This window comes from Falco punctatus (assembly GCF_963210335.1).
Source record: "Falco punctatus genome assembly, chromosome: 6".
Classification (NCBI taxonomy): Eukaryota; Metazoa; Chordata; class Aves; order Falconiformes; family Falconidae; genus Falco; species Falco punctatus.
The window spans coordinates 24065465-24091179 of NC_137585.1; the positions used below are offsets into that span (position 1 = coordinate 24065465).

Consider the following 25715-nt stretch of genomic DNA (forward strand, 5'->3'; position numbering starts at 1 on the left):
CAAAAAGGACACAGAAGTTTCACAGCATAAAATCTGACTTGTGATAATTTCAAACCACACAAAATAAAAATCAACTTTCCATGCCCAGTGTAAATACTGCACAGAAATACCTTTTGGCCTTGAAATCTGTGGCATTAAGGAGCCAGCCTGTCCTTTCTGCTGTTTTCACCACTGCATGCAAGTGCAGGGATTACAGGCAGGCAATCTCTGACCAAATCCTTTTCTGATGTGTTTGGTTATAATGTGATAGCCCTTTACTACTGAGAAAAGAGTTACATCACTTTGCACAATTTGGAACTTTGTCATGTGCAAGAATGAAGAATAAACAATAAAAAAAAAACCCACTTTTCTCCCCTGGTACCAAAACTAGACCAACAGCTGAATTGAACCTTGATGTTTCAAATCCATTAATGAATTTAACTAAAACTCAAAAGCTGCCCTTTTGAAATGAAATTTCAGTAGAAGAATACATTGGCCAGAGGACCAAAGGGAGTAAATCAGAAGAAAAGGGACCTGCTCCATAGATTACACAGGGACATTCTGGGAGTGCCTGTGGGACATCCTGTGGGACCAGCCTTTGAAACACCAGCTGGGTTCAATTACAGTTAAGTGACACAAGGCCAGGTGAGGCTGAGCAGCTCCCCAAGTCACGTCTGGCTTTGCTGCACCATGCCCAGTTCATCGCCACCTCATTCACGTCTTTGCAAAGCTCACTCAGCTTTAACCCACTGGTGCAAAAATCTGCTCAATCAGTTACTAGCAATGCTTCTGGGGGGCAAGTTCAGCATGAAAACTACCTCCTCCTCCCTCCTGGCCACCACTCTTCTCATCAGCTAGCCACGGCACAGGCAGGAGCGCTTGCAGCTGTGAGGATAGTGAAGATTTGGGAATGGCTGCTCGGCCTTTGCTTCCTGGGGTACTGGAACCATCAGGAAATGATGGTGGGAGAGGTGAAGAGGAGCCTCTTCAGGCTGTCCCTGTTGCCTTTGTACATCTGTTTCTAAGTTCACAAAGCCAGCAACCTTAGATGAAATTTCTCTGCAACCTGATGAATTTTAGGCTGATCTTTTCTCTCACTTGTTTACAAAGAAAAGAAGGAAACCTATTTAATTCGGCAGGCTGCCCTTAATTTCCCAGTACTCTAAGGTCACTCCCTTCCCTGGCAAAAAATTGTCTTTTAAATATGCAAATGACAGTGTGTTTCTGCCTCTTCACCTGCCTTCTTTTCAACTTCCCTGAAACGCCACCATGTATTTTTAATTACCCGCTCCTCAGCCCTGTCACACAGGGCTTCAGGACCTTTCTGTGCCCCCTAACTTTCCAACCAGCACTCCAAAGATGCGAGCCTCTGGCCCTCTCTCTGCTCCCCCTTCCTCTGTGCCTCCTTCCTCCTCTGCTTTCAGACCAGCAGAGATGTCCACTGCCAAGCTGGAGCAGCTGCTGCCCCAGGCGGGCTGGGAGAGCCCTCCCAGGGGAGCGCCTGACACACAGGGCACCCACGTAGCAATTGCAAAATTACACAAGCCCCAACCTTTTCTCTCCTTGACTTCAGCTGTTACTGGAAGTTTCAGCGTTCATACATTTCAGCTTCTTTTGCCACAGCCTCAAAGGCTAAAAACCCACCTTCTTTTTTCCTGTTTTTATGAAAGCGGAGAATCCCAAGTCATGCTGGACTTAAGGACTACACAAATGAGCAGATCCATAAGCAGCAGGGCTGGGGCTTCTGTGAAGCTGCCTGTGGCTGGCTTCTCTGCTGACTGATGGTTGCTAAGTTAGTACCGAGGACCTTTTACCTCAATAAGAGCATCTTTCTGCAGAAGCTGCCCAGCCACACCCACTAGTTAGAAATTAATATCAAAGAATCTTCCACCCTGCTGTGTTGAAAAATGATGAGTGCTGGAAGGAACAGGAGCACACACATGGCCATGGACACGACACAAAGCAGAAAGAGCGAGATCATGTGCACCTCATTTCTAAGGGAGGGAAATGGGGTAAACATAAACCTCCCTGCTAAAATTACTATCCCAAACTTCATGTTTAGGTTCTCACTTTCTACAGTAAAAGGTGAGGAGACTGGAGAATATTAGTTAATATCAGCACAAATCATCTCGTACATAAAAGTCAGAAAACCAGCAGCAGCAGATGGGCATTGAGTTAAATGTTGATCCTCATACCTCAGGGAATGTGTTAGTCACTACAACAAACAGGCAAGCATCCCATGGGGTTCCTGTTTCTGGTTTCCTCTTTTATTCTAGGCTTGCTAGAATAACTTTGATATGGGGCAATAAATCCTGGTCTCCTAGCAAATAACTACATTCTTTCTTCTCTAAGAATGAAATGTAAAGATAAAAGCTCTGGCTGTCAAAATAAAATGCAGAGCACAATGGCCAAAAAAACCCCAACAAAACACCCCCCCCACCCCACCCTCCAGGAAAAAAAAAAAAAAGAGAGAGAGAGAAAGAGGAAATCTCATTCTTATTGCATTCAACTGGTGCTAGATCACACTCAGTGGTTAGAAATGGATGCCCTGTTGTCAATTAAGCAGTGATTAACAAAGGCACCCACTCTTTCATTACACTCCTTGTATGGACAGTGGAGAGAGGTACAGTTAGGAGCAGAAGCCTTATGTATGCTCCAAATAATCTGCTATAGCTGCCTATCTGTCCCTGTTTGCAAGAGGGGGCCCTAAACAGGCTTTCCTAGGCTAAAGTTAGCTGTTGTGATTATTCCACCATTGCTGTGCTGGCTTTACTCCAGAGCTCAGCTCTACGTGGTGTATTATTCTGCTACAAAACTGGTGCAATGCACTGAGAAATTAGGCCCTGAAGTCTGTTAGGACTGGAAGAAATCTACTGGAAGCCATAGGTAAGATTCTGCACCCCATAAATAAGTAGTGTATTTTGGTAAGTGAAGAAACCCATTTATTCCATTAAATAAATCTCTCCTAAGTTAATCCTTGTAGAAGGAACTGCATGTAGGTGGAACTGCCTAATGTGAATCATGTAACAGATTTCTGATGAAGTGCTCTGTCAGTTATGAGAGCCATCTATTTTGATTTGGATGGCTTGCTGTTCAGGCTGCTCTTCAACATCCTTATGTTCTCCATGTGGTATTGCTATCATCAATTATTTACAAGATGGCACAAATGCGAGTAGTGTTTTACAATGATGAGGTGCATAATCTACTCTGGTGTTATCAAGCCATAACATCTCCACTGAGAGCAGTGAATTAGTCTGGCTTGTTAGTCTCTGCCCCACGCAGGTCTAGGAACTGAAGGCAAGGGGTGAATCCTGACAACTTTGTTCAGGTCTGACACTTATTTCTCCTCAGCAATCTTGACATTAGGTGTCTAGTCCTTCACCCCAGGCTCCGTCTGCAGTCAGTGAAGACAAATAGATGTCTGCAGAGAGCTATTTATTTCACTTCGCTAACAGTAGAGGAAACCAGATGATAATCTAAGACCAAATGTACAACTTTTGTACCTCTAAAGTTAGGCAAGACAAATTCCACTCTGAGTCAAAACATAGTGATTGAGACGAGCAGAACCCAGTGTTTCTCCTTGTTGTCCAGTGTCCCGGACAGGGTGTCTAAGAGCAGTGCTTGCCTCCTGCCTTACTGTTTGTCTGGCTAGCAGTCTGGGGAGGAAGCACTGCCATGGTCCCTGCAGTGGCTTAGAGAAATACAGGGCAGGTGGAAGGGTTTTGTACTCAGGAAGATGGAGTTTTTCCCTGTCTGAAGAAGTAAGCAGTTCTGCTGACTTTGAATTATTAACACTGATTTTCTTTTTTTTTTCCTCTTTTTAGTGTGAAGTCTTGGGCAGATGCCTTCAGTGGGGAGCTGTACTCCGTTGTGACTAAGTATTCAGGCTCTCTCCTGTTGCAGAAGGTAGGCAAAAGCTGCGGGTCATCTACTTACGTAGCCCTTCAAGGTTTCCCCCTGGGGTGGAAAAAAGCAAAACATGCAGGTCTCCAACTAACCTTCAAAACCGTGCAGGTTCATACCCATAAGTACAGTGATGCCCTGTGGCCATTCTCCATGAACTGGGGAGGGGGATCCATCTAATGCCTTTCCTGCTCTCATTAGCATGACCAAACACCACCTAAATTGTCCCATTTTTAAAAAATACTTTTTAACAGTACTCCTCAAGTTTCCCCTCACTTTCTAAGTGCATATCAGTCCCTCTCCTCCTTCTCATCACTCACCTGCTCATTGTCACCCCATCATCCCCTCCTGCAGCTCTCCAGCTGGCACTCTTGCTCCTTTCTGCTTCCTCATCTGTCTCCTTCCAGTCACAAATAAATTCTTCCAACTGTGCCTTTAACATTCCGCTTTGAACAGGGTCTCTGAGGCAGGTGCTCTGGAAGTTGTGATCCTTCAGAGGTGCAGAGCTCTGCGTGGCCTGGTCATCAAACGATAGGCACTGTTGCACTGAACTCTAACAGCATGAAAGGGTGTAGCTCCAGGGGCTTTAAATAAATGGTCCTATTTGCAGCTGTAGAAAAGTTGCCCGGTTACCTTGATTCCTGAAGTCAGAGGTGAATGGCTGCTTCTCTTTCAAGCTTGAAGAACTCTGCATTGCAGCAGCAGGGTTGTGTGGATCAGCACCTCCTAAGTACTGCTCAAGGGGCCTGGTGGCTGCTGAGTGCATCTGAAGGGGTGCACTTGCCCCTCTACCTCATGTGGCTGTCCAGTTCCTTTTCTTTACTCTTTCTCTGGTTCTTCTCAATACAAGACATGCATTGCCTCTCAGGCCTTCTGGGTGTCCAATTTCTGTCCTCGTATTAGTAGTAACATCCATATCCCAGTGCAAACAAAAGGATCTGGGTATCATCTGCCTTGCCTTGCTGCTGAGCCCTCAGTTTCCCTCTCCTCACAGTGCTGTTTTCTGTCATGACTAAGGGAGCATCTCCTGCAGCATCACCTTCGCTAGGCTTGGCCAAGAAAAGCCTTCAGCATCCATCATAAAGGTCTATACTGATCATCAGCGCTTCTTAGGAGGAATGTGCCACCATGCAATAAAAAACTGTCAGCCCTGATACAGATACTTCATGAGGCAGCTGTGGTGGGCTGCATACATGCAGGCAAAAGTTTGGCTTTTACCAGTTTTGATGACGTTTCTGCATTGTCTATTCTTCCACGGAGTCCTCAAGCAATAACTGCCGGAGGCAAAGTGTCATGCTAAGGCACCTCTGGTGAGTGCTGGAGCTCCAGTGGGCAGGAGATAGACTGGGGTTATTTGACCGTCGGGTATCTCTGCCTGATGCTGTATAGGGGTGCTTCAACACAGGCAACTTGCACTGCTTCTGTGGCTGTTTCTACTAATGGATTAAGGGAGTTCATGTTCCTTAAGGTCCAAAAGCCAGCGGGACTAGGGAGAACATGGGTTAGATTGAAAGTACCAGTGTTGTGAAAGTTAACAATGAAGGCCAAGGATAGCAGATGTGGCGCTGAGGTGGATGTCAAGACAGCCGTGCCGTGTTGGCCCTCTGGAGATCTTGCACCAGATCATTTCACGTTCTTCTGTCCACACTATATGTTTTGTCTCTCGGGATCTTGATCTCTCTGGGGCAGGGGTTATATGAGACCTGCAGATGCTAGTGTAGTGCCACTAAAAATGAGAGTCATGGCAACCAGAACCTGAAAAAAAAATCAGCTTTTGGTTTAATTCACTGGAAACAAAGAAAAATAATTTCTGATTAAAAAGAAGCCTGAATGTAACCAGATTCAATCTAGCATTCATGTCATGGGGAGTTAAGGCAGAGCTATGTTTCCCTGGCGGTCTGACAGCCTTATAGAATAATTGCACTTGCCTGCCCCAGTCCACATCCACATGGTTTTGTTCCTGGGCAGGGGAAGGTGTCTGGTTTGCCCTTGCATGTGTCAAGGCCTGGATGCAGCACAGACTGATCATGCTTTGCACAGCTTTTGGACACACCTGAGTGGGGGACAGTGTCACCCATGACTCAAGAGGGAAAATGTCCTTCAGTGAGTCACTATCACCACTGTATAAGGGGGTACAGATGAGCTTGATCCAACCTTGCTCTGTTAACACTCCAGTAAAGAGTCATCTTCTAAATGCATGTCCTGCCCTGTCTTAACTTTACTCAAGCAGTTTAAAGAGCTCAGGTTTACCTTTTAACCCTCAGATCCCACTTCTTGAGCTTTTTCATTTCCCCTTATTTCCCTGGGACTAAGGAAACAGAGGAGGACCAGCCCAGCACCCACTTCTTCAGTACTTCTCTTGGCCTCCATTTCTTTAGCAAGCATTGGGTCAGACACCTTCTCTCAAATCTCAAAACAGGGACCATCCTGGAAGGCTTCCCCTGCATCCCTGACAGCGCTGCTGCAGGACAGCTGCAGGAGGATGAAGACAAAGCTTTTACTAACAGGCAACATTTTCATGCCCCATGAGATGCACCTTGGCAGACCCGAAATAGCTTTATGTAGATCACCACACTGGTGCAGACTGCAGACAAGTCAGGCCTGGGGAGCCAGATACACTGACGTCTGGAAATCCAAACACATCTGCTCCCCAGACACCTTTCTCTTTTTGGGCCATCGCCTCTTTTTCACATGAAATACCTCTCTGTGGGCATGAGTAAGTACAGACCAGCAGAAGGGGCCCAGACAGTTCTTTCCTTGGTGCTCATTTGAGTCGATGTGTATTTTGCCTTCAAGGAAATACAAACTGAGAGATAACGGCACCTTTCATATTTTACTTCATGTCTCCCTTGTGCCTAATAGACTTGAAGTAACTAGATATTGTTGCTTTGTTACTGAATATTTTCCATGTAAACCTTCTCTTTAATATTTAGCATAAACTTCCTTTTGTGGCTTTGAGTTTGTTTGGTTTTCTTCTTGGTTTTTGTTTGTTTCCCCTAGAAGAACCATATTATCATGTTGTGTTGTGGTTTAACCCCAGCCAGCAACCGAGTACCACAAAGCCACTCACTTGTGCATTTCCACCACCCCCGACAGAGGGACAGGGGGGAGAATTGGGAAGGAAGGTAAAACTCGAGGGTTGAGATAAAGACAATTTCATCATTAGAATAAAATAAAAGAGGAGAGAAAAAGGTTATAATAGTAACAAATTTTATTATAATGAAAAGGAGGGAGAAAGGGAGAGGAATAAAATCCAAAGGGAAGGGAGAAAAGGGAACAAGTGATGCACAATACAGTCCCTCACCACCTGCTGACCGATGCCCAGCCAGTCCCTGAGCAGCAATTGGCAGGTGTCGGCCAACTCCCTCCAGCTTTATATACCGAGCATGACATTCTGTGGTATGGAATATCCCTCTGGCTAGTTCAGGTCAGCTGCCCTGGCTGTGTCCCCTCCCAGTTTCTTGTATCCCTCCAGCCTTTTTGCTGGCAGGGCCTGAGAAACTGAAAAGCCCTTGAGTTAGTATAAACATTACCCAGCAGCAACTAAAAACATCTGTTACCAACATCATTCTCACACCAAGTCCAAAAACACAGCACTGCACCAGCTACTAAGAAGAAAATTAACTCTATCCCAGCTGAAACCAGGACATGTTGCAAACCCAGTCAATTTCTTACCAGGTTTTATTGTTCCCAGAGACCTGGTGAACGAGTAGACATCTCTTGAATCCACAAGGGCAGGTTCTTACCCTGGATCAGAGAGCTTTGAGGAAGTCCCAGGCAGTCAGGATATTGTCAAATCAAACCTCACAGAGGTAGCAAAAGCTGAAGAGTGGCTTTGGTTTGATGGCCGAAGCATTCATTCTATTCTCTTGACTATTATGCAGCAGAGTTTAAGATAAGCTTGCACACTTAAACCTGGCTCAGATAATGGGTCTGTATTAAAATGCTGGCTGGGGTCTAGGACAGCTGAGGGCAATACTGCTGGAGTAAAGAGACAATGCAAAAGGCTGAATAGGGGGAGGGCAGTAGCATCTGTCCAGAGCTAAGGAACAGAAGGTTTCAGCCTGTGGCTTATTCGGTCTGTTTGTCACAGTTGTGCTGCTGCAGTTAGCCTGGCAGCCACCAAAGACCTGGGACCACCAATGACAGCCATGCCAGGAGGATACCATGGTGGTTCTGTGCTTCTCAGGGCTTGCCTTCAAGTGACAGAAACACCACCATCTTCAGCAGACCCAAAACCTGATTTTTCTCCTACTGTGTTAACGACTCATAAGTATTTCTGAGAATTGCCTCCTGCTTCCTTCTGTAGCTGAGGTGCCCATTGTCTTCCGCGGTGGATAAGGCTGAGAAAGGACAGCAGGGCTTGGTTCCAGCTATGTAATTGCTAGAAGACAATACAAATAACTACATAGCAAAGAACAGACAAATTCAAGAAGTGCAGTCAAGACATTTTCCTAGGTGAAGATGAAAGGAATGTCTTTCACACTCTTAATATAACTTCACTAGCACTGAGTAATGCAACACTGTGTACTTCAATGGGCCAAGTTTCAGGGAGCTGGGACCAAGAAAATATATTTGGTGACATATCTCTATTCACAGATAAAATTTAGGATACTGGATCCTGGATATTCTACTTTTAAATCACCACCCCCATCACTGCAGAAGCCGAATCTTAATTAATTGCTCCTGCTGTTTTAAGGGAATACTAAGTACTAGATGAATGTGAAAAGATTTTCTGTTAGATGAGAGTTAACAATGTGGCCCCTTTTCAACATCAGATCCTTTCAGCCAGTTCTCCTAAGCCTGTCACTGATTCCTGTTCTGTAAATCATAATGATCTGATGACCTGAACCCTAAACTCAGGTTGGGCAGATTAATCTTCGTTGCCTATAAGCACCTGTGTTGACATATGCTGCGTACTTTCAGCCATGGTGTCTGGTAACAGTATTGAAATCACAGGTACTAACTACTCTATTGCCTGCCTTTAGGAACTCTTGCCGTGAAAATTCATTAATAGCAGGAAATTTTAGTGGTAGGAATACAGATACAGAATGGTTTGCTGGATTGTTTGTAGGAAAAAGCTAAAAGGGGATCTTAACTCAAACCTGGTGTATTCCTCACAGCCAACTGAAAATGCAGAAAGTTTTTGGGGTTATTTGTTTGGTGGTTTGGGGTTGTTTTCTGTTGGTTTTTTTTTTTTCTCTTCCCAGCTCTGGCTAGTTCCTTGGGCTGAGATGCGTGTTCGGTATTAGCAGACTGCTCATGATCGCTCATGGTTACTTATACCCTATTAACATCTACTTGTCAATGTGTCAAAAGCACATTAAAAAATAATTGAGAGGTAAAGAGCCCTGTTCTTCTTAATTCAAGATGTGACCCAAGGTAATTGACAGCAGGTCACTTTGTAAAGCGCCTGCTTGCCTGTGCTGATGTGGTCCCCCCCTTCACTAGCTTTACTGGGAGAGATTACCCTCCTCCCCCCGAGGAGGGCCTGATTAAAGCCTAGCCTGGCAGAGATCACTTCCCTCCTGATGAAAGCATGACATGGAGTTAAATGGGACAGGCACCAGCTGGGATGTGCGCTGCAGTCTCGTCAGCAGCCAGGGACTTCAGTTGGGGGGTTGCTGTTGCGTATCACTCTTTTGGCAGCATGGTTACACTAACCTTCATGCTCAACCCGATCTCCTCCTCCTCTTCCTCCCTCTCCTCCTCCCCTGCCCGCCCCAGCTACCCAGACGCAGCAGAGGGGATGCGAGGCCTCGCATTTTTAATCCAGTAAAACCCTCGCTGTTAATCACGCCAGACAGAGCGAGCAGCCTCCCCGCTATGCCTGCCGCAGGCTGGATGATGCTGCTATTTCTGTCTGACCTCCTCAGCCTGCCCCATCCTCAAGGCATTTCTTACTCCGTCTGTGCTCAGCTGCCCTCCCGGATGGTCAATGAGTTTCTTTTGAACAAAAGGAGCCTCACTCACTCACTCTAAAGACACGCAAAATCCTCTCCCCACCCACTCCCGCGCCCCCACCTTCTTCTAATTCAGAAGTGCCACTAAAGCTTCTGCCATCCTCTTACCCTTTCCACCACCTCATTTTGTATCAGCGTAAGAAGTCCAGTTCTGGCTGAGATTGCTGTTATGATGCTAATAAACATGAAGATGGAGGGGATGTGTATACACTGCAGAGAGAAATGATGATGAGGGACCAGGGAAATTCAATCAGTTGCCTTCGTGTTTCCCCATTGCTGGGGAGATAAGGGTCTGTCTTTTCTGAACGAGATTAATGCTATTGCATCCTTCTGCAGGTTTTTTTTTTTTACTCTGTCTTTCTGCCTATCTCTGTTAGCTTTGGGATTTTTTGAAAAGAAGAAATAAAGGCTGTTGTATCCAGTCTTGAAAGGGCTGATAGAGGGAAGTAGATAACAGTTACCCAGTTTGGGAGTACTCTCAGATTTTTAATGCCTAGATTATATGAAATGTAGCCAGAAGAAACTGGTATCTCTAAGGCTGTCAGATCCAGACACTCCTCATTATGGCATCTCTCTCAGTGGAGGAATCCCTAAGCAGCCATGCTCATAATTCCTAGTTTCTGGGAATCGTCTCTGTGGTGCTCTTGGTCTAAAGCATGCTCATGCATGCTGAATAAGTAGTATCATAACTGTCTTGCTGACCTTTCCTTTGGCTGTCTCCCACCTAAGCGCTGAGCAGACCCTTCCTGCTGCAGACCTGACAAGTTACCCTACAGGTAAGATGTCACGGTGGGAGGACAGGACATGCACTAGCATGACATCTCTCCACTAGTGCCCCAGAGCACACGTGACATAGGAGGCAATGTCATGACAGCATACAGCTTCATGCAGCTTGACCTTCCCTCTGGCTTAAGCAAATTTCAGGTATGTGATGCATACAATCACAGAATGGTCAGGGTTGGAAGGGACCTCTGCGGATCATCTAGTCCAACTCCCTGCTAAAGTGGGTTCTTGTAAAGCAGGTTCCACAGAATCACGTCCAGGTGGGTTTTGAATGTCTCCAAAAAAGAAGACTGGGCAGCCTGTACCAGTGCTCTGTCACCCCCAAAGTAAAGAAGTTTTTCCTCATGTTCAGATGGAACTTCCCGTGTTGAAGTTTGGGCCCGTTGCCCCTTGTCCTGTCGCTGGGCACCACTGAAAAGAGCCTGGCCCCATCCTCTTGACACCCAACCTTAAGATAGTTGTATACACTGATAAGATCCCCTCTCAGCCTTTTCTTTTCTAGGCTACGCAGGCCCAGCTCTCTCAGCCTTTCCTCATAAAGGGGATGCTCCAGTCTCCCAGTCATCTCCACAGCTCTCTGCTGGACCCTCTCCAGCAGTTCCCTGTCTCTCTTGAACTGGGGAGCCCAGAACTGGACACAGCACTCCAGGTGCAGCCTCACCAGGGCAGAGCAGAGAGGGAGGATCACCTGTATAATGTTACTACGGATGTACGTACAATGTGTATTTTTCCAAGGCAGCATTCTGCTTCTCACTTACTTGTAGCTTCAGGTACATTGCTGTTTTCAACAGCCACAAGTTCACAACTGGATCAGTTGCTCAGTCAAAATGTTTTGTGTTATGGCCAGTGATCTGCACACACCCGAACTATGGTGTGAAAAGGGAGGAAAGACAAAGATGGGAGAAGGCGATAAATGAGACCAGTTCTTTCAACACATCTTTCTTCACCAAAGACAATACCCAGCTAACAATAATAGATTGACCCCTCTCCTTATAAGCCTCCTGCTCAGCAGGATTTTCTGCTTTCCTTTGGGTAGAAGTACAAAGATGTGGAGCCAACTCTGAAGATCAAAGAGGTGGATGGCTTGGAGCTGGTGAAGAAGTTCTCAGAGCAGATGGAAAGCATGCTCCGTAGGAAGGTCGAAGCCGTTGAGGTATGACCACAGGGGCTATGGGAAGGAAGTCCTCTTCTGTCAGCCCTGGCGCAGTAAGTGCAGGCCTCCTGCCTGTACCAGGAGTGTGTGGGCGCCGAGGTTGCATGAGGACTTCCTTGCCCAACCAAATGCCTGCTGGTGCAGCTGGCTGCTCACTCTGAGCTTTAAGTAGACACTGGTGGGAGGATGTGGGCGTTCAGACAAGGGAACGCTGGCTTCTCCCTCAGCCCAAAGTAGGAAATAAGATAAAAACAAAGCCTAGGAATAAATATCGGGGAAGGAACACTCCTTTAGCAGAAAAGAGCTGTTTAAAGAGAAAAAAAATTCTCACAAGTGAAAATAAACTTCGTCCTGCGCTCTGGCCATTGAAGACTAGTAGCTTGTCTCAGCTGCGTGTGTGGCTCAAGGGAAATTTCTGTAGCCCCTGAACATGAGCCACAAGGAAGGCGCTTGGATTTCCAGCTGTGTACATGGGGAAGTGTGGAGGAGGTGACAAGAAGTCTTTAGCTGTTGCTGTGTTGGAGATCAGAGCAGGTAATCGTTATGGCCCCTCTTACTTTTCGCATCTAAGGTTCTATCGTATTCCCTTATATTTACCCACTATGAAAAGCATATTTCTGTAGTCACAGAGCCTTGACTGTTTAACAGGTCTAATGTGGAAAAGTCATCCAGAAACACATCATTTGAATCTCAAAGTGAAATGTGGGCATATTCAGACCCAGAGCTTTGGCCCATAACATTAAATTCATAGCCAGACTCTTCCAGTGTTTGGATTGCCTTATCCTTTGTGAAGGAGCAAAAAGTAGTTTTGCTGAGACTGTCACTGATTGTGCAACTCTGAAAACATGTGCATGTTTAGCTGGATTCCTTCCCAGTCTGTACCAGTTGAGAATTAGTGCCCTGAAGCACCACAGTGGAGAATACTAGTTGGTTATATTGCCTTCCATAAATGGTAAGAGCTTATAAATGGCTGCAGCATCACCAAGCCATTTACAAAATAAAGTCATGGTCTTTGTCTTGGTAACAATACCAGACTGAGACTCCCACAAGACCTTTTCCTTTGATGAGATTCTGACAACAGGCTGGGTCTGAAATGCCTTTCCCATGGCTTTTTGGAAGGGCTCATGGAAAATGAAATTAAATCTCTGGCTGTTGTTTCTCTAAATGGACATGTTTCTCTTTGTATATGTCCTGTGATATCTAAGATTGTTTGGGGGTTTAGTAGGGACTCTGGAGTAAGTAGGTGTGAATATACTTGGCAATAAATAGCTGTGAATGTACCTTCCAAGCTGTAAAGCTACAGCACAGAATGACAGGTCAGCAGAAAAGGAGAGTAAGAGGGAAGTTTATAGCCCCGTGATTCTGCGTTATGGTGAAGGAGGCAGTCGTGTGTCTTTTCACTAAATGTGTGAATGGCTGATACAGCAGAAAGAGCTTCTGGGGGGCTTTCCACAGCACCCTCTCATCTTTCTTTCTGTGTGCTTGCATTAGAGGTTGGTGGAAGCAGCAGAAGATGCAGATCTGAACCATGAGTACAACTCCTCACTGGAGGTAAGTTTATCCCAGTCAGTAACAAAATATATCACGCATCCTCAGAGAGACTAGCCAAAGGCAGGCTTAGCTGCACTTAGCCACCTCAGGTTCCTGGACAGGTTAGGAGTTTCCTTGTCTTCAGGATGCTCAGCTTGTCTAGAAACTAGTAAAAGAAAGAGACTCCCTTGGCAGATCCCAAACCTAGTAACACCAAGGAGATCAGTCCCTATGGCTCTGGGAGGCGAAGGATTTGGGTAGACATTGGGCTGCATGATGTTATTGGCATTACATTTACTGCACCAACACTGTCATTATGTGATGTGTTAGCGCAAATTAGCTGGTGCTTTGTGGGTTACTTGACTGGAAAATGAGCTGACAGTTGAGTGTGTGAGCAATGAGGAGGATGTTGTTACCCATACCCACAGCAAACCGTTAATCCCAATGAGCTGAGTTTCTCACCCTCTTTCTCAACAGCTCCCAGCTTTTCTCTGCCCTTGCAGACACACACTCGCCAGGACTTCCCATTAGGTGAAAGTTTGGTGCTGCCACGCAATTTGGATAATTGGCTCTCTGTTAATAACTGTTTGTTGTAGCCAAGCTATGGAATTATTGCTGGTAAAGGGAACTGGAGTGAAAACTGATGAAGGAAGTCTGCTGTCCACAGTACAAGCACAGAGGTCTTAGCAGAAGTGCAGGCTACCCCTGCAAGTACATCTCTCCACTCTAGGAAAGAGTGGAAATGAAAATGCTTTTTGAAATCAAGCTAGATACCAATTTCACCTCTCCTACCTCTTTATTTAAGAATCACATTACAGGCGTGCTATCTGGTCAGCTGCAGTCAGAGTAAGGGTCATGGGTGAGTTGAGGTACATGACTGTATTCACACCCACAATTCACACCCCCTTGAGTGCGGTTAGTGCTTGAACATAAATCTTTAAATAACGTCTGCCCTCGGATAAAGTCAACCAACACATCTGAAGATTTATCTGTTACCCAAGGGTGGAGAGTGTCCTGAAGATACTAAAGTGACTGTAGATGCTAAATGCCTGATGGCCTTTGTAGGGAAAAAACTGCGTTGTCTTTGAGCACCTTCTGCTCTATCCTTTGCTCTTGACGAGTGCCGGCTGCTTGGAGTGACAGAGTGAGGGGATAATCCTGGCTGGATGTGCATCAGGAGTTAACTCTAGTAAACAACAGCTGTAGAGACAGGGCAAGTAAGGTCAGCATCTGCATGTCCTGTAGCAAACCTGGGAGCCGGACCCAGTGAGACACTCCACCTCCCTGGCTAGTTGCTTAAATAGCTCTGAGGGACCACAGGAGTCTGCTATTGTGTCCCTTTGCTCTCAGGTAGCTCTTCTGCTCTTGGTTATGATCACCCTTTCAGTCACGTGGCCACCTGACAATAAGAAACTGGGCAGAAACCACCATTTGGGCAGCTTAGCACTTTTCAGTTGGTAATGGCTCTTGTTTGCTGCTCGTCTTGATCCTATTTGAAACCTGAATTCTCCAGATGTCCCTTTTTTATTAGAGTGGCTTTTTTCAGGCAGTACTAGTAATTGTCTTATTCTCTCTTATTGCCTTTCTCTTTTCCATCGTCATCTTCAACAGTTTGATTACTATAACTCTGTCCTGATTAATGAGAAGGATGAAAATGACAATTACGTGGATCTTGGAGATGAATTCATTTTGGAGCCAAATGAGCATTTCAATAACCTGCTGGTGAACACAACATACAGTGATATCCAGCTTCCCACCAACGTCTACAACAAAGGTAATGGCCTCTATTGGCCTCTACTTCCTCACTACTAGTAGATTGCTGTGGAAATTACCAGTAATAATACTGAAAGAAAGGATGGGAACAACAACAACAAAAAAAAACTAACAAAAGAAAACAGGGCTGGAAAGGTATTGTCCCAAGGCACAGTCATGTCTGTGCTGTAGCCTGTCACTGTGAAAGGGCTTAGGTATAATCTGCTCTTGGAAGTCTTCTAATGATGGACAGTCCTCCATTTCAGGCAGGCAGTATATTGCCTAGGGCTCATCTGCCCAACCAAAGATGCTGTGAAACAAACTGTGATGTGAATTTATTGGCAATTGTTACTCTGCACAAAGGGCCAGATCTATCAAAGTCTTTAGGTGTCAAGGATCTCCTTGATTTCAGTTGAAATCACTAACACCTTACAGGGACACTCTATTCCCAGCGAGCATATCAGTAGGGGACTGGGGGTAATTCACAGCTGCTACTGGGACATGACTCTTCTGGGCTATTTTTTATTCTCAGCAAGCCTTTGGCACCTTGACAGCTGCAGGAGCCCAGGGAGGCATCAAGGCTTACATGGCCTCATCTGTGCCCAGACTGTGTCCTCTCCCCCTGCACATTCACACCACTCCAGGTACACACCAGAAACCAGTCCATCTCCAGGCTGGTCAGCACACTGCCACATCTGCAGGCTGAGGCACCAGTTGCAATTGTCCTAAGTTTACCATTCTTCTTGGCCAATGTTCAAAGCTGCCTGAACTGGCTCCTTCCCTGCCTCCCCATCAGCTCTTCCCCTTGCATAAGTTTTGGCAAGAAAACAAAAGCACCATTACTTCGCTCATGGATGGATCTCATTTACAATCTTCAGGACCAGGTGGGGCAGGCACTGGTGACTGTGTTCACAACTGCTATGTTATTTAGAGGGACAATAGAGGGAGTTCTATTTCTCTCATGATTTTAAATTAATTCCATCTGGTCTCACAGCGGAGAAACTGAAATCTTGCTCACAATAGAACCACCAGCAGAGCTGGCTGTGGGTAGCTACAGCAGCATACCGAAAGAGGTGGCCAAACGGTCGCTGTCAGAGGCAGCGGAGAGGCACTCCCCAAGCTAGCTGATTTCTTGCCTGTACAGCTTGACACAAACCATCCAGCTGGTATGGCTATAGCTGGAGGATGAGCAGGAGATGGAAGAGGAAGAGGAGGACTGCTTCCATGCCCAGGGCTATTCCTGGGAGCCGTGCCCAGCAGTACTCACTCTCTCTCTTGCAAACAGCAACAAGCCTGGCTCTCCACAACTCTTCTGGCTCCCTTCCTGCATGAGTTACTTCGGCCTCATCACTGGGGAGTCCAGTTCAATTTTTCCCCTATTTTGAACAAAACTGCCTTTAGTAAAGTGACTAACAGGAAGTGGTAGGTCAAAGCCCCATCCCTTTCAACGTTAATACAGTTAATCCCACAATGACCCGTTTCTTATAATTCCCTGTTTCTATTGCTGCTGTTCTGTTTGGTCTCCTGAGGCAATGAGTCAACAAGACACTAAATATACACTACCTCTTACAAGTTCTTGCAAATCGGCAACTTCCTAGTGCTTCTGATGAGATCAGGGGCAAGGGAGGACAGCCTGGGCTTTGTGAAAGAAAGCGCAGACAAAGAAGAAAAGAAAGAATTGCTAAGGAAAAGAGGGGAGGGAGAGAGAAAGAGACAGTATGTAAATCCTAGATCTCCTCTGTCTTAGGTAATTACATCTAGCATAAATTTAAGCACTCTTTGTAGAAAGGCTGTTCCACTTAGTGGTGCATCAGGCAGTTAGCTGCCTTAAACAGCCACATGGCCCCTCTTAGGTAGTAGCTGAGTCCTGTTTGTGTGGTGTGCCAGTGTGCTCAGCACACCAGCTTGCTGGGTTTCCTGGGTCTCTTGGAGCCTCTTCCAGCCAGACATAATGCCCAAGGGCAGACAAGGTCAGAAGGAGAAATGAGGATAATAGCATATGACCAAGCTGAGATCATCACCTGTAGTGGCCAGTGGTGACCTGCCCTCCAGGATTTATGTGAATGATGCATCCAATTCTCTGCCCGATGTCAAAGCTTTGGACAAGACTGCATTCCTCCTGGGGTTGCCTTTGTTCCCATTCCTCTCCTCCATCGGGGGTGGCGGGTATCCTCCCCTCTTTTGCACACTTATTTTCCTCATTTTCTCTTCTTTCCCCCACAGACCCTGACATTCTGAATGGCGTTTACATGTCAGAAGCCTTGAATCCTATTTTTGTGGACAACTTCGAAAGGGATCCCACGCTGACCTGGCAGTACTTCGGCAGCTCCACTGGATTCTTCAGGCTCTACCCAGGTAAAAGAGCAGAGATCAGCTTCAGTCTCTCAGCACAACGCAGTAGCCTTGCAGGACAGGGTCCGTGCCATTGAAGAGCCCAGTCTGGGAAGGCTGGGGGCAGCATGGCCCCATGAAGGGCAGGATGCAGTGAGCAAAATACTCAATGCACAGATTGTTGCTGGTTAGGCTGAAGAAATAGTGTCCACTGCAGGCATAAATCCCTTTTTCCCATGTGGACCAGCCCCCCAGGCGTGTTGCCCTTGCAAGCCCAGAGGAGTCTGTGTGCAGGGGTGTGCCTCTGGCAGGCTGCCCTCCAAAAAGCTCACAAAACACCATGGTAGGACCTGCAAATCTCACAGGCAGGGTGAGGAGGCTGCAGAAGAGCTCCCTGCCTCATGCTACCTTGTGGTTTTCGGTGGTTGCCACAGCATCTCTTCATCTCTGAGGCCACACATGGCAGATGCAGCTGGTCAGTCTGAATTGTTATCCACTCGCCAACTGCAGGCGGCACATAAGGTCATGGCACAAGAGGGAGGCTCCATGCTCGGAGGAACCCATGAGATCTTCTGCAGTTGTAGCTTGGCCTGGTGGCCCCTTCGTCAGATGGCTGCATGCCCTTGTTCTGTGACCTGTCACGTGTTGTGGAAGAGGAAAGCAGAGATGACTGTGAACAGAGCCTTTAGTAGGGAATCTGGGACACATCCCTGTCACTGCTGCTGCTTTTTTATGCTCTCAGCCACCCTTGGGGAGAAAAAGATGTTGAGAACTACATCAAAGTGGCAAAAAGTTCAAAGTAAGTGCAACTGCTCCCCAGATTCGAACAGACTATGCCTAGGGTACATTTTTTAATAGAAATAGAAATGTAATAGACAGTTCACGGAGAACTGTCAAAGACCACGTAGATCTGCTTGTATTTCTGCAGAATGGCTGCTGCTATTGCTGGCCAGACTTGTATGCCCTGGCAGGGTAGCTGTGTCTCAGCAGTGAACAGCAGAAGTGCTGGTGCCTGGGGAGCGGGGAGCAGATGCCTGCCTGTCTGTGTGAGCTGATTGCTTCTTTTGCTGCTCCCTTCAGGAATAAAGTGGTTACCAGATGAGAATGGAGTCATCTCCTTTGACTGCAGGAATCGTGGCTGGTAAGAGTTTTGGAGAAACTTGGCCAAAGCAGTCTTCCTCTCTTCCCCTTTTCCAAGGTGACACCTTGGTGAATTGCTGATCAGCAGTTACTGTCCCATGCTGCTCCTGCAAGAGATGAGGGGTACATAAACGAAGGCAATAGCAGGTTAATAAGCCCTACCACCTGCCAGCCCCAGCTTTCCATATGGCATTTAACATGTGCCACACGGAAATTGCCACCAGTGTAACCTTCCTACGTCCCATCCTCCTTATAATTCTGCAACTGGAGGGATGGAGCTGTTCAGCCTCCAGAAATGCTAGGCATTTAGTTAGACTATTCAGCACAGCTAAATGAGGCTTTAGCAATTGTCACTCTCAGCTGAATCTGGACATATGTCTGCAGCAGGCCCAGCACTTGCCAATGTGGGGAGTGAAATGCTGGGGCCAGCAGGAGAGCCAGGTTGGTAGGAAGGGACCCATCGAATGCCCAGCCTGACCCTGCTGGATAGCTGTGCTTGTGGTGCATGTTATGCTGCAGCGAGCGTTACCTGACAGCAGCACAGCCGGTGTTCCTCCTCCCCATATGCTCACGCTGCTTCCTTGTATTCTTTTTTCTATAAAGGTACATCCAAGCAGCCACCTCTCCCAAGGACATTGTCATCATTGTGGACGTCAGTGGGAGCATGAAGGGCCTGCGGATGACCATTGCCAAACACACCATCACCACCATTTTAGATACTCTGGGAGAAAACGATTTTGTCAACATCATTGCAGTAAGTATGTCCCATTTCCAGCGCTGAGTTGTCTTCCTTGCGCCTCATACCAACTCTTCAGTCCCCTTGGCAAACTACAGGCATTACAGTGGTGGTACCTACAACACTTAGCACCTGCGTTGGATGGGAGATTAAAACCAATTGCCCTGGGAAGTCAGCTTTGTGTGGTGAGTCGGGTGGCTGCTAAGTCATCTCACCCCCACTATGAAGAATGTCAACTACATCTTTTTGCTCACTTAGGAGTGCGACTGCAACAGATAACAAAGTGCTGTAGGGACACCTGAGCTAATAAATGAACCTAGCATAGCATAGCATAATACCGTGTTTGCGTCCGGTAGCCATATAACACTCAGGATGATGTTTCCAGGCCAGAAAATCACCACCATATGCCTTTTTGTGCACCAACACCCTGCAAGGCTGCAATTTGGTTCAGAGTCAACCTGCACAGGTCTGCATGGAGTTTGACCAGGTTGCCTCAGTGTTACTCTCCCATTTTAAGCCCTGGCCAGGATGCGGATGGGCTGGTTACCCACAGAGAACCAGCACCACTGACCACAGAAAGCAAAACTTTTCCATGATCCATTCCAAGACTGGGGACTTTGGTGCCAGGTGAAAGGCAAGTGGCTGCTCACCTCCTAATTTTCAAAGATACTTCAAGCACTATACCTTTCCCCAGGCTCCTTTTTCTATACGAGTTTGCTGGGGCACTGTCACTGAGATATGAAGTCTGCTTTTTGTTAATAGCTTCTTATTGAGTAAGATAGAAACTCCAGTGATGACAGCTCTGTCTCTATAAAGCTGGATAGATGTAATAGTGAACAGTGTAGCAGAAGAGGGAAGGGGTGTCATTTAAGGAGTTTGAAATATCATCTGTTCTTCAAAAACAATCCCAGAAAGAACATATAATGCATATTCCTTTACTGTACTTACACCAGGAACCTACCGGCTCAGACACATTATAGCCTGACCTAAACTCCTGTTATCAGTTGAGTATCAGTGGCCTCTTAGTCATGCTCTTATGAATTATGCTCTTCCGAACCTTGCAGGAAAAGGTTTACATGGGATTGTTTTACCTCACATATGTATCAGGCTAGAAGCACACACCTGACTAATTGTCACCGTTCGGTGGATGTGTGGTAACTTGATGTGTTATCATTCAGCCATCCTCCAGAGGCATCAGACACTGGGCTACAAAACCACTTTTCAAGGTTCAGCTGGTGACTGGGAACTCCCAAAGTCTCAGGAAGTCAAAAATGTGTGCAAATAGTACTAGAAGCAAAGCAGGGGCACAAGCTAATACAGTGTGAAATTCTCTACAGTGTGAGTGAAAAAAAGGAGCTTTGTATGTTTAGATATGCCCAGATAGAACTCAGCCAGACACCATAATTAATGTGTTATTTAAACAAATTTGAGATTTATCAAAATTAGAATTTGCCCTGATCACTACAACAATTCTTAAAGGGAAATATGTATAAAATGGCTTAATGCTCCATACTGTTTTCTGAACATCCACCTAGCACAGGAACCCATTTTGTGAATTTTCTCCCATTACAACCCCTTTCTTTTCGTTTTCTCTTTGCAGTATAATGATTATGTACATTTTATTGAACCCTGTTTTAAGGGCATCCTGGTCCAAGCAGACAGAGATAACAGAGAGGTGAGTACCAGGCTCCTATCAATGTTATTCAGGTAGCTCTCTTAATGCAAGAACTACATCGGGTTAATATGCTGTGACAGGAAACTCCAGGGACAAGAAACAACAATCTCCCAGAAGCATGTGGCTTTGCATTTCAGAAACAGGCACCAGTTCAGCGGTGTGCGCTGGCTCCATGGTTAACCTTTGCTTACACGAAGCCACTGTAACATGGGGTCAGCTGGCTAGCCAAACAGCAGCAACCAGCTTCCCCGTGTCAACACAGACTTGGCACCACAGCTGCCAGAGCAGGAGCGGACCTGGCCCAGACTGCTGTGGAAAGGCAGTGTGCAGGGGGCAAAGTTTCTCCATCTCTGCAACCCCACATCCTCAGCCCTCAGAAAAGAGAAAAATCACCCCTTTCCTGATGAATACATCCTCAGCCCGGCCTGATCCTTTGCCAGGGTGGGCCACCAGCAGGCTTGCTCTGGGGAAGGATTTTGCTGCTCTGATCCAGGAGGGCTCAGCAGCCCCAAGGTGGTCAGCCTGCATCCAGCTGCTCCACTGCCCTCCCCTGACTTGTATTTTTAACCTTCCTACTGTTTGGGGTTTTTTTTTCCTGCCTTTTTCTCTCTACATTAATATCACAGAGGTAGCACATCCCTCCATGTCTTCAACAACTAGATTTCTCACCAGATTTCTTTCCCAGCTTAGCTCTGGGTCATGGAGTATGACTCTAGATGGTGGTGTCTCCTGCAGTGTTCCCCAAAGGATCCCCAAGCCTTTTGGACACTATTTTACACTATCTTAAGTAGTCGGCAAGCATTCAGAATTTTTTTTCCTGATTCTGTGGCTCTTGCATGCACAGGAATATTTTTTTTGCTGAAGGTGTGGATAAGGGAAAGTCCGGTCTCTAAGAGTTTTGTCCCTTGCATGATGTTTCATGGACTGCCAATGGTTCCCAGCCCGCAGGCTGAGAAATGCAGTCTGCCATGACAGGGCAGAGGCGCAACTTGATGGCACTGCCAGTGGAGTGGCCGTTTGACTTTCCCACCTCCATCCATCATGGTGCTGCACTGCCCTGCCAGCAGTGGTGAAGGATCAGGAACCCAATGGCACGGACTTTTCCAGGTTACCCTTTCTTCCCCCGGTCAAAGGGAGCACCCTGCCTGCAACTCACTGCTGCCTTTTGCTCTCTCTTCTTGCCAGCACTTCAAGCAGCTGGTGGATGAACTGCAGGCAAAAGGAGTGGGGACAGTGAACAAGGCTTTGACAGAGTCCTTCAAAATCCTGAGGGAGGTAAGAGAGCTGGTGCTGATGCTTGCATCCAGCACAAGTGCCCCTGCCCACCCCTGCTTTCCCCTCTACATCTAATGACTTAGCACATCCCTGGCGGTGCTGCAGGGGGGAGGTGGTATGAGCTCATCTCACAGGCCCCAGATTTGCAATGAGCAGTGTGCAGGGGTGATCTGGCTTTGGGGAGGTGTCGTCAGTTTGTGCATGATGCCATGGCACTGCCAATCCCTGCCCAGCAGGGACCAGGAGCCCACAAAGCTGTGGCCTCATGAGCATTTCCTTAATGAGCCCCACAGCCGGACACCACCCAGGCACCTTGGTTATAGGTGGTGGCAGTAAAATATAATGGATCAGCTGAGGGCAACAATTCTGGTCATAAGTAATGTTATTAGTGAGCCTTGGAAGTGGATGCTGATGAAGACATGAAAAATTATTCTTAGGCTTCAGATTTATTTTAATGTTACTGCGCTGAGTATCCGTGCTTGGGGAAGAAATCACAGGTTCAGGAGAATTAATCAGTCAGCCTGATCATGTCCTGTGGTAAGAAGCATAAGTGATTCATTGCCTTATGTGAACAGTTGGGACTTCAATAAACAGGTAAGCATCAACTTAACTCTGTTTCTTAAGAAATGTTAACAAAAAAAGGACCAAGAACTAGCTGAACACTCCCACCCCCTCATGGCATTGTTTATAGTGGGTTGGCCTAAAGATGCCAGTGCCTTTGGTAATGATAAAAACATGTACACAGTATGATGCTAATGGCCATAATGATGGCTTTGATGTTAAAGGTAGTGTGCTAGAGGTATTGACACTCTGGGAAGGATTCTCCACTCTTACTTATTTTGCAAACTGAAGGTTTAAGTTTGCTGGCTATGGTATAATACTGTTCCTAATTAAAGCTAGTGCAAGCATGATCAGAGTTGAACCCAGGGATGGTGGTAACTGAGCTGACTCATCAGTTGTAATAGAAGCGTAACAGTTTTAATGGCAACCTGACGAGCGTGTGGTATAGCCTTGGCATTGCAGTAATACATTGGCAACACTCCTAGTAGTAGTGGTTCAACATCTTTGGAGGAAGATAGTTACTGAGACAACCAGGGAAGCAGTAATGATATAAACCTAGAACAATTACATGGGCTAGATGCCTGCTAGATTTGTCTGCATATATCCTTGCACTTTATTATAAGATAAACTTTATCTTTAAAACCAAAGATCCAGAACCTATATAGGCCTGCGTTGTATGAATCAGAATATTTGAACAATTTTTCCACAGGGGAAAAATGATTTCTTAATATCTGATGTAGCACTAGGTATGTACCAAGACAAGAGATTAAAGAAGCCCAATGCAGTACAACTGCAGACTCTCAATCGGCACAGGTTTGAAGGTCTCAGTGGAGAATAATGGAGCATAACCCTAAAGCAAGCCTGCTTGCCCCAGCTGAGATAACAGCTGATCATGCCAGGCACTGACACCAAAACTGGTCTGGTTCCACTAATGAGCAGACCTCACTTCTCCTTTCTGGCAGGCATGGTTCACCGACTAGACTAGGCAATCCGCAAGCCTCCAGGAGGCAGGACCTTCATAAAACCCTGCATACTCTGAGCCAGGCATTCCCACTGGAAATAGAAGGTATATGGTGGAACAGCTGAGACAGAAAAAACTGTCCTTCACTGACATAGCTGGATGAAAAATACCTCCAGAGAGAGAATGATGTCCATGCAGCCCAGTGGACTAGCGTAACTCCACTGCAGTAATACAGAAGAAACTGTTTGGCAGATAGAGAAAATATTTTTCCTCTCTATTTGGCATCAAAAATGCAGTCAACAGTTAAGCAGTCATCACTTATCTTGATCCTTGTTGATTCTCCCTTGGCTAATGAGCTCAAAACAGCTCTGACATTGCTCTTAGACAGTACAGCACCTAGTGGTGATAAAACCTGATGTTAGTCACTCGCAAGGTAAAGTGCTGCTTCCCTCATGCCTCTCACTATCACCTCAGGTCTGGGTAGAGGGCAACTGACTCAGGCATTTGAGCATCTTTCCTTTGAGCATCTGCAGGTGAGGAAAGGTGGCTGTTGTCTCAGTGACTGCTGGTGTCACAATTCTTTGCATCTTGGAAAATGTTGTCCATGGAACAGGAGTTCAGAAACAGTAACTTTGTTGTCAAAGAAAGATGTCAAGCAGGGCTTTGTATCTCTTCCACCCAGCTTTCCTTTCCCAGTAATGCTGGTCGCAGCTTTCTCGCAGCATGCCATTCACTGCAGCGTGGACCATGATTGCCTCTTCAGCAAAATGGGACCTCAGTCCAAGGTCACTGAAGCCATCAGCAGGGAGCCCTGTTTGCAGCCAGCTGTGAGATGGCTGTGCATATGGCAGGAGGCCTGCAGGACCTCCTGCAAGTCACTTTCCAGCATCATCCCAGGATTTCTGTCTGCCTGGTGACATTCAGAAGACACAGAGGTTGTATCTCAGTGCACATGCAGCAGTGCCAGAGGGTGCACATACATAGGCATGCAAGTGTAGAAACACTCCTGTTGTCCTGCAGCAGCCTTCCCCACACTGTAGCTTCCCTGGCAAGGGCTCATCTGAAGAGTGCCTTGATATCACCAGCTGGATGATCACAGGCTCTGCAAGTACCATAGCTTAAGGCAAAAGGGTGCCACCTGCCAAGTGCTTGTGTGCTTTAAAGACTCTCTGACATCTTTTCTTAGAGATTCTTACATCTATATGAATAACAGGGGAGGAAAAGGGTTTGCATTAGCGTACCCTGAAACAGAATCTTGCTGCTGCAGTCATGCAGGTGGCAGAAGGGGGAACTTTGGTGGAATTGCCCACCCCCTTCCCATTAGACAAAATTCACATTCACAGCTTGTAATCATGGCTGTTCCTCACAGACTGTCCTGTTATTGTTCACAGGAGCATACGCAAGAAAATGAAAATTGCTACATCACACTGATGAAAAGGCTTTGCTGATTACAATAGACAGCCAGTAATAATATCTGTAATGAAAGTGATTGCAAAATTTCCCTGGTAATTTTCCTCAGTCCAATTGCTCATAGAATTAATAGCCCAGCAGAGACCTACTCAATGAGGTATGAGTAGCAGAGAGGGGCTGAAGAAGAGCATGGTCTCTCACGTCTTTGTTTTCCTGCATTATGTTCTGGGATAGACAGGACATATTTTAATCCATGATGCAATTTGCAGAACAGCTTCAGGAGAACAGTTAGCCAGAGCCTCCCCTACCCCTCTCTGCCATGCTCAATAAAATACTTAAACTTTCTATTTCAATTTAGCTACACACCAAGTGGTTTCAATAAAATATGTGCCCCAGGGAAACCATGGTCTTCCGCATACATTTATAAAGTGCTTCAAAATTCTCAGGCATCAAGTGCTATCTTTTGAGCTCTTTTCTTGTTTATCAGTTTTAGTCTGTCTCACTGCTGTCTTCTTTGTTTCAACAAGCTTGGTATGTTTTGTCCTCTCACCCTTTTCCTGTAG

The 25715-nt window shown here is 46.3% G+C and overlaps 1 protein-coding gene across 1 annotated transcript in view; it reads left to right on the top strand.

Moving 5' to 3' along the window:
- CACNA2D4 (calcium voltage-gated channel auxiliary subunit alpha2delta 4) overlaps positions 1-25715 on the top strand; it is a 152608-nt gene that overhangs the window by 20211 nt on the left and 106682 nt on the right. Inside the window, exons 2-10 of the mRNA XM_080391564.1 lie at positions 3804-3885; positions 11665-11781; positions 13273-13332; positions 14923-15085; positions 17287-17418; positions 18475-18535; positions 19138-19288; positions 20871-20945; positions 22131-22220. Coding sequence (XP_080247690.1) covers positions 3804-3885; positions 11665-11781; positions 13273-13332; positions 14923-15085; positions 17287-17418; positions 18475-18535; positions 19138-19288; positions 20871-20945; positions 22131-22220 — 931 coding nt within the window. The remainder of the gene's footprint in view (positions 1-3803; positions 3886-11664; positions 11782-13272; positions 13333-14922; positions 15086-17286; positions 17419-18474; positions 18536-19137; positions 19289-20870; positions 20946-22130; positions 22221-25715) is intronic.